Below are 8163 nucleotides of genomic sequence, written 5' to 3'. Positions count from 1 at the left end.
CCACCTGACAGAGCCGCATTGAATGCACTTCAGCATCTTTCAACAACGTGCTCATGGGACCTAAATTATCTGGCTTGCACTCTCCATCCATGAGCATGACCACTCAGACTTGTTGTGATGGGACAATTATAGTGCATGTTCCCGCTCATTGGATCATATCCCAGTGAAAGAAATGTTGTGTCTGGCCCTTTAAGTGCAGGATAAAGACGTATAGCTCAGTGGTGAGTGAGCTCCATTGCCGCGTCTGGGATTTTATTTAGCGTTTTCTATGTGGCTGTTGTCCACTACTCATATTATTTTTTCAATTAATCAAACGTTATGAAGAAGATGTGTATGAGATGATAAACATTCTTCAGGGGAAAGGGACGCGTTGTTCGTTTGACAGATTTTTCGTGCGTAATACACTCGGTAAGTGATCTATTGTCTTCTGATAGACGCATTTGTTCATGTAATTTACATGGTTTACTCTGCAAATACGCCATTGATATGTTTTATATAATGCGCTCATTTTTTCTTGTAGTTTACATTATTGCGAGTGGATTTATTTATTGCACAGCTTAGTGGTGGATCAAGTTGACTGTGTGGTTAGTGGCCATCTTTGGACCACAGTAGTTCATTGATTTAAGTTCAGATGAGGATGGCTATAGCCTATTCTGTATCCCTTTTCATTTTTCAGTGTATGAAATAATAATGAATTAACCATTATAATACAACAACCGGATATGAGATGTTCTATTTGGGCTAGGCTATAAAAAGAAGAACCGTGCGCATCAACGTCCTAGAATAAACACGTCTCTGGTCCAATCCACTGTCGTTATCTCTTGCCCGTGCAGCCATCGGTTAAAAACCTTTTTCATTAAATTAAATATATTTTAATATATGTAAAGCAATGTGTTTGTGGGATGCACACACATATATATTCATCTGATTTCTTGAAATTAAAAATCGTATTGGTAGCAGTGAAATGTAGGTCTACAAGATCTCACTAATCACTCCCAAGTAATATAAAGTTGTGAACATAACTTCTGTCAGTTATGCCAATATGATTGATTGTCCACGTGTTTTCAGCTACATCAGTTGAAAGACTTGTTTGTAATGTGTTGTCAGACCAATTACAAGGACATGATGCATTCTAAAAATACCTCAGGGGAACTGTTTCACACAGGCTTATTACACAGGGACAGATGTTCTAAAATGAATCCTCATCATTTGATGTTTTTCCCCATAAGCCTGTAGTATTACCTGGATGTGTGACTTTGTTCACCTTGAACATTCACAAAGCTAGTCAAAATGATGAATATTTGAGAATATTAGGTTGGGTACATTCACCCAGGCAGCCATCCAGCCATGAATCCTCCTGCAGTGAACCCCTTTGTTGTTTGCCAGAGGATCTTGTGTCAGTGATAAGAGGCTGCTTCAATTTAGCAGCCTGGTAGTATTCAAGATACAGCAAGTGCTACCATTTGAAATTAGAGAATTTCATCAATTTGACTTAGTTTTTTTTACCCCTTTTTCTCCTCAATTTCATGCTGTGCAATTGGCAGTTAGTCTTGTTTCATGGCTGCAACACCCGCACGGACTCGGTAGAGGCAAAGGTCGAGAGCCTCTGAAACACAACCCAACCAAGCCGCACTGCTTCTTGACACAATGCCCACTTAACCCGAAGCCAGCTGCACCAATGCACTGGAAGAAACACATACACCTGGCAACCGTGTCAGCGTGCACTGTGCCCGGCCCGCCACAGGAGTCGCTATTGCGTGATGGGACATGGACAGCCCTGCCGGCAAAACCCTCCCCTAACCCAGACGATGCTGGGCAAATTGTGCACCGCCCCATGGGTCTCTCCGGCTGCGACAGAGCCTGGACTCGAACCCAGAATCTCTAGTGGCACAGCTAGCACTGCAATGCAGTGCCTTAGATCACTGCGCCACTCAGGAGGCCATCAATTTGACATTTAGCTGGTCTACCAAGTAAAATATCTGTTGTTTGGTGGTGGTTCACTCTTTCCCTTTGGCGGCTTAGTCATGATTTTACATGCTCCTAGCTTACAACCAATGGAGAAACTGTTATGCATTATACTTAACATGCATTTCCTTAGCTAAGACCCTGTGTATCCTCCAAGCGCTCTCCAGTCCTGTCAGGGAGTGGAAGTGCTAGCGCCTGACTTCCTACCCTTATTGTTGTTACAGGACGTCCTGAAGCTCAGGCAGGGTCCACTCATCTTACCCAGAGGACTTCACACTAACAAGCCATGGAGGACAAGCGTAAGAAGCGGAGCCCCAAGGTGTCTCTACCCCAGCCCCCTCCTCCCCCGGTCAACCCCCGTAAGCTCTCAGTCCTACCCTCCAGTAAGAGTGCCACCTTCTCCCTTGGCCTCCCCCAACCCCCCTCCCCCAAAAACAGAGGCAAGTTCAAGAGGTCCATTGGGGCAGTAGGACAGTCCAAAGATGTGCTCAGTGTGGTCGTAGCAGCTCCACCAAAGACCACAAGGTTTGTAACAGTCACAATGTCTACTTTAATGAGTCAAATGAGTTGGATTGACAAAATGTATATTGGAGGTTGGATTCATGTAAAGGTTCTGTTTACTGTTATTTCTTGTTGTCTGGTCTGTCTTCACCAGGCCTCACAAGGAGAAGGCCAGGGCTCCCCAGCCAGCAGGGCCCAGTAAGATGGCCCAGTCCTCCCCGCTGCAGCACTCCTTCCTCACGGATGTGTCTGATGTGAGAGAGATGGAGGGAGGCCTCCTCAACCTGCTCAATGACTTCCACTCTGGAAAACTGCAGGCTTTTGGTAAGATGATTATGGACCATCCAGAGAATACTGAGACACAGTTACGCAGTGGAAATGCAGCCATTTGTTTGACATTGTGCCATAGTACCATGGTCACGTAGGAAGTTATGTCCCTTCGACAGATATGTAAAGGTGTGAATGTCGCTTGCTGTGTCCTCTCAGGGAAGGTTTGCTCCTTTGAGCAGCTGGAGCATGTGCGTGAAATGCAGGAGAAGCTTGCACGGCTACACTTCAGTCTGGACAGCCATGTGGAGGAGCTGTCAGAGGACAAGAGGAAGTGTGCCTCTGACCACAACCTGGAGCACCTGCTCTGCAATGTAAGCACCTAACTTAACACTCTACAGTACTCAATTAATGATTTACTCACACTGTAGTACACAGCTCACCACGTTTATGTCCTTAACCAGAACATAATCCATTGGGCTAAAACAGGTTGAATCAACATTGTTTAGACATAATTTCAACAACAAAAAATGTGATGTGATGACGTTGAATCAACGTGGAAACTGATTGGATTTGGGGGAAAAAGTAATTAACGCATGGGAATTTAGTCTATTTTTCAACAAACGTTTAACCTAAATCCAATGACGTGACACGTTTTGTTGATTTCACAATGAATTCACGTTAGTTGAAAACTCAATCAAATGTGCATCAAAACTAGACGTTGACCTGAAGTCTGTGCCCAGTGGGTAGGGTCATATTGAGCCACACTGTAGTCAAGTGCAATGGTTATTTACATGCTGTTTTTAAATATGCAGAATATGGTTATTCCCATACATTGTTTACATTCTAAGCAGATGCTCTTGAGTCATATTTTCCCTCCAGCACACTGCTGTCTTTTGGACAACATCCAGTCCAAAGATGTGCTAATTAATAATGCATGCTTTTCACATACTATCCAGGTACACAGTATTTGGCTGTGGAGAGGCAGCAAACATTGAGAACGACAGACCAGAGACAATTTGACCTTCGGCCCAAAATGTCAAATGTGTCAATTGTTAGTTTGATTTCTAGCATCCACTGCTGTGGTGTGGTATTTGTGCTGGGGGGGAATTGCTGTGGTATGTGTGAGGGTGGTGTGAAAACCCTTTAGTTCATTAGAGATATGGGTGCCAAGAATACTCTGTAGCCATAGCAGCAGAGAATAATGTAGCAGCAAAACAGATGGGCTGTGAAATGACTTTTCACTGTGTAGATTAGCTAGAAGAATTTAGTTTAATAATTTTGGTTTATTTAGGGCTTACTAACAGTGATACAATGATTGATGTGGTGAAATGATGTTGAGTATTGATCTAACATTCTGTAGGCTATTGTTGTGTAAGTCTATGCTTCAGTCTAATGAATTTTGACTCTGATTACCTCAACGTGGGACTACATAATCTGATCATGTTCTTCATTCCCCCTTCAGCTGGAGGAACTCAGCAGCTCAATGTATCCTTTTCTAAAAGTTGTCTCATAATCTCTGGGATTCAGCTGGCTCACCTGGGAAAACACTGGCTTTGAATCATCTATATTTAGCTTAAATCCTTAACGTGTCTGTGTTGGATCCTTAATGTACCTGTGTCCAGACAAAAACTACACCTGGCTGAAAACCAGGATCTGCCCAAGACGTCTGGACCTTGACAAGGGAGATCAGGGTGACAGATTGCTCATCTTCCCACGACGACGAGGAAAGGTTGCCATGATTTTGATCCAACTGCCTTAGCACCAAAACTGGGCCATATAAAGCCCCTGGTTAGATCATGATTTGTATATGATTGATTCAATCAGGTGTCAACTGTCAAGCACATCAACTGTGATCTAGTGATAAATACTCCACATTCATAGCACAAGTTCTGCTTATTTTAGTTATTGCACTGTGCTTTAGCCTACATCTTTTGTCAAGGAGTATTCCGAAAGTTCAAGAATAGACTTTGAACTTATACTTGTATAGAGTGCAGCGGCAGGGTACGCTAATGAATCCTGTTGTTATATGTGTGTGTGTGTGTGTGTGAACATCTGTAAAGGAGACAAGATATCCACCATCTTTATCCAACTCCCTGTTTCAGAGGCACACATACCTTATAATATAAAGGAGAACATTTGCTGTAATGTCAGGCATTGATATTGTGCATTTTCTCATTCATTGTCATATGATCATGTCTTTACCGAAATGAAGGACATCATTATATATCTTTGATTGCTAAATATATGTACACAGCCATATAATCAACTGTAGCAAAAAATAACGTTAGCCCATGTTGTCAGTCACTGTGGGTCAGCGCAGCACCTTGGGATGTTCGTCCTGATTTTAATACCTTCTAGCAAAACATTTATTATGATTAGGAGGGACACACTGGATGTGGTGGTTAGAAATACAATGTTTATAAATCTTTTATGCTTTATAAAGCAGAAGAGAGTACTTGAACAGTGTGAGATATAAATAGTATATTTTGGTGAAATTTAAATATGTGAGCTAATGTCTAAAATTGATTACTACAGTCTGAAAATGTCATTGTAGTTTCTCAAACTGAACATTTTCTCACAGCTATGTCAAGAAATTGTTCAACCAAGATATAATGAAACTTGCTGGCTCTGCATTGGCACTGAGCTGCCTTAGCTTAGAATATTCAGGCATTTGAGGCTCAGCAGTAGCAGCAGCAACCCTCCAAAGCACAAGCCAGCCCAACCAGCCACTGCAATGCTGTAAAACGGATGGACAAACATTTAGGCCATGGCTGTTCACCCTTATCCACGAATGGTAGATGTAAAATGAAATTGTGGGTGTGAACATCTGATGCATGTGTATGAAGAGAACATGTTGTAGAAACATGCATAAACACACACACTGCAAGATACTACATTCAAAGAACATTATGCAGTATGTCTCGGGTTGAGTCCAAAGAGTGTTGTACTAGTCAGGTCATTTTGGGACTTAATTTTTGCAAAGTAGTTTAAACTCTTCATGTTAGAAACCAATAACCATCATTTTCACAAGGCAGCTGCTCTCCATTTGCTGTGATTTTCATACAAGTTGCTAAACTCTAAACCAAACTAGTATGCCTAGATCATATACTCATTTCTAAGATGATTAATGTGTCATTGGTTTTAAAAGTTCTGCATGTAGTGTGTATGGGACCAGAGAGTAACTTTCTTTGGTCCATTAGAAGTGTAAGATACGGCACCTTTGTTTTACTTCACCTTGCCAAGCCTACCTCTTTTTCCAATATGGCCTGGACCTGAGTCCTATTAAGAACTGTAGCTTCTGACTACTAGGACCCTGTTACATATCTGTCAATGAGAACTACCTTCTCAAGGAACTTGACATTTTATACAATCTTGTCTTTTGCTTTGCTATTAAGGCCTGGTGTTTTGCGCAATTTTGTCACATGACCAGGGGTGTATTCATTACAGAAATAGTTTGTTTAAGAACCAAATAGAATAAAATGGGGAGGTACCTACCTGTCCAATAGAAACTCTCGTTTGCATTTTCCGTCTGGAGTAAACGGTTTTGTTGCAAAACGAATCGATGTAATTACTACACCCCTCAATATTTTTAAAAGATTTAACAAAAGGTCCCATTTTCTTTTTATGTCAGATGGTCCAGCACCATCCTTAGACAATTGCTTACATTTTTGGTGTGGTGCTCATTTCTGGAAAATGCTTAAAATAAAGGTTAAAATCTAGGTCATGTGACATGAAAGCCCAAAACACAGGGCCCTAACTTTGTCATTTAACCCCTGCAAAACTAATTGTATTTATTTACTTGTAAATAAAAGAAAATCAGTGACAGTCTTGTTTTAACTGACTCAGATGCTCAGTCTTGCATGTAGTGATTGAAATAGATACTTACCTTACAGCGCCATCTTCCTCAAGATTGTTAAAGACCAGGGACACACATGATCCTCTTTTTTTCCCTTTTGAGGGACACGAGGCAACAAGGCCAACCACACTGACGCATTACAATGATAGTATAAGCAGGCAAGTGGTTTTCCTCGCAGTGAAGTTGTTCTCACTCATTTTTAGGCATAAGAATTAAACCAACTGGAGCACTTAGTTTACAGAAATAAACACTTTATGTATATATAAATCTCAGTCTTTCCTCTCATTAATAAACAAGTTCAATATCATTTATAAACACAATTGTGAAAGGCTACTTCAAGACTGGCACTATACTGAAACAGAATCACAGACCTGGGCTTCACTGTCTCTGTATCAATCGTTAGTTTAAAGCTAAATGGTTTCAACGTTATACCCACCCAGTATTGTTGGTTTATTAGGCATCAGTGTACATATATCATCTTTAAGATTATTATTACTTTTTGATTCCCTGTCTGTACATTTTGGTCATAAAACAACAAAAAATAAGATGTCACAACACCACTTCAACATATTGTCCCAATAGGACTTACAAACTGCAACATTGTACAGCATACAAATTAGGCTAATACTGTGCAATCACACATTTGAGCTAAACAAAAGTCATTTGTAATCATTAATCTTCACTGACAAATCTTTAAAACAACTGCATAAGACATCTTAGAAATATCACATATTACATTTAATGAAACAGCAAAAATATACATATTTCGGTCCCATTTCCTTTTTGTGCATTTCAAATGGTACATTCTTGGTAATGTTGTCTCCAATTTGCGTACAATAAGATTCATAAACAGCGACAACCATATTACGATACATCCAATGTAATGTACATGACGACAACTATAATGACAGTGAGTGACTTCTTCAAAGTGCAAAGAGAGCAGGTTGTTGAGAATAAGACCTGATGCCAACAGCTGAAGCCTGTTTGTGCTCCTTTATTGAAGAATACCCTAACTTGCTGAGAAGAGAGTTGATTTAAGGGCTCTCATCTTAAAGGACTTTCTATACTCTGTAACGTAAAAAAAAAAGTGCAGGCACTACTAGAAATGCAGAACATCTCTGTCTTCAAGTAAGGTTAGTGTTTCTGTTCTTCTGTCTAGGGGGGTTTGGTTGTGTTTTGAAGGTTGTGATTTCTGAGGGACCTTCAGGGGGAGGGGAGGGTCCTCAGGAACTCGTTGAGGCCCTTGTGGACATTGGCATCCTGGGAGGCGGCGCACTCTGCCAGCCCAGGCCCCATGTGGGTGTAAAGGGCTTGGCACAGGTTGGAAGTGGCCCCCCGCACGCTGCCACCCCGGCCGTGGACGGTGCCACTGTGGCTGGATGTGCCCAGGAGGTGCCACAGCAGGGGTAACGCCTTCTGTTCCACCACCTGAGGCTTACGAGGATATAGCTCTGTCACCAGATCTGAAAGACAGGCCAGAGGAGGAGGGGAGAGAAGTGGGGGGAGGAAGGAAGGGAAGTGGGGGGAGGTAGAGAAGTGGGGGGAGGAAGGAAAGTGTGTGTGTGGGGGGG

At 41.8% G+C, this 8163-nt stretch overlaps 2 protein-coding genes across 2 annotated transcripts in view; one reads left to right on the top strand and one right to left on the bottom strand.

The window, feature by feature from the left end:
- The first annotated feature begins 214 nt into the window (after nt 1-214).
- LOC135525946 (coiled-coil domain-containing protein 28B-like) lies at nt 215-6561 on the top strand. The gene is made up of 6 exons (XM_064953920.1): nt 215-408; nt 2190-2490; nt 2621-2790; nt 2953-3107; nt 4199-4221; nt 4359-6561. The coding sequence occupies exons 2-6, from the start codon at nt 2252-2254 to the stop codon at nt 4411-4413; spliced, it is 642 nt and encodes a 213-aa protein (XP_064809992.1). The 5' UTR covers nt 215-408; nt 2190-2251; the 3' UTR covers nt 4414-6561.
- A 265-nt stretch (nt 6562-6826) lies between these two features.
- Nucleotides 6827-8163, bottom strand: part of LOC135525945 (TOG array regulator of axonemal microtubules protein 1-like) — a 41244-nt gene continuing 39907 nt past the window's right edge. Inside the window, exon 22 of the mRNA XM_064953919.1 lies at nt 6827-8055. Coding sequence (XP_064809991.1) covers nt 7796-8055 — 260 coding nt within the window. The 3' untranslated portion in view covers nt 6827-7795. The remainder of the gene's footprint in view (nt 8056-8163) is intronic.

Source organism: Oncorhynchus masou, chromosome 32 (genome assembly GCF_036934945.1).
Source record: "Oncorhynchus masou masou isolate Uvic2021 chromosome 32, UVic_Omas_1.1, whole genome shotgun sequence".
In the NCBI taxonomy this organism is placed as follows: domain Eukaryota; kingdom Metazoa; phylum Chordata; class Actinopteri; order Salmoniformes; family Salmonidae; genus Oncorhynchus; species Oncorhynchus masou.
This window is presented reverse-complemented; position numbering and strand designations above follow the sequence as displayed.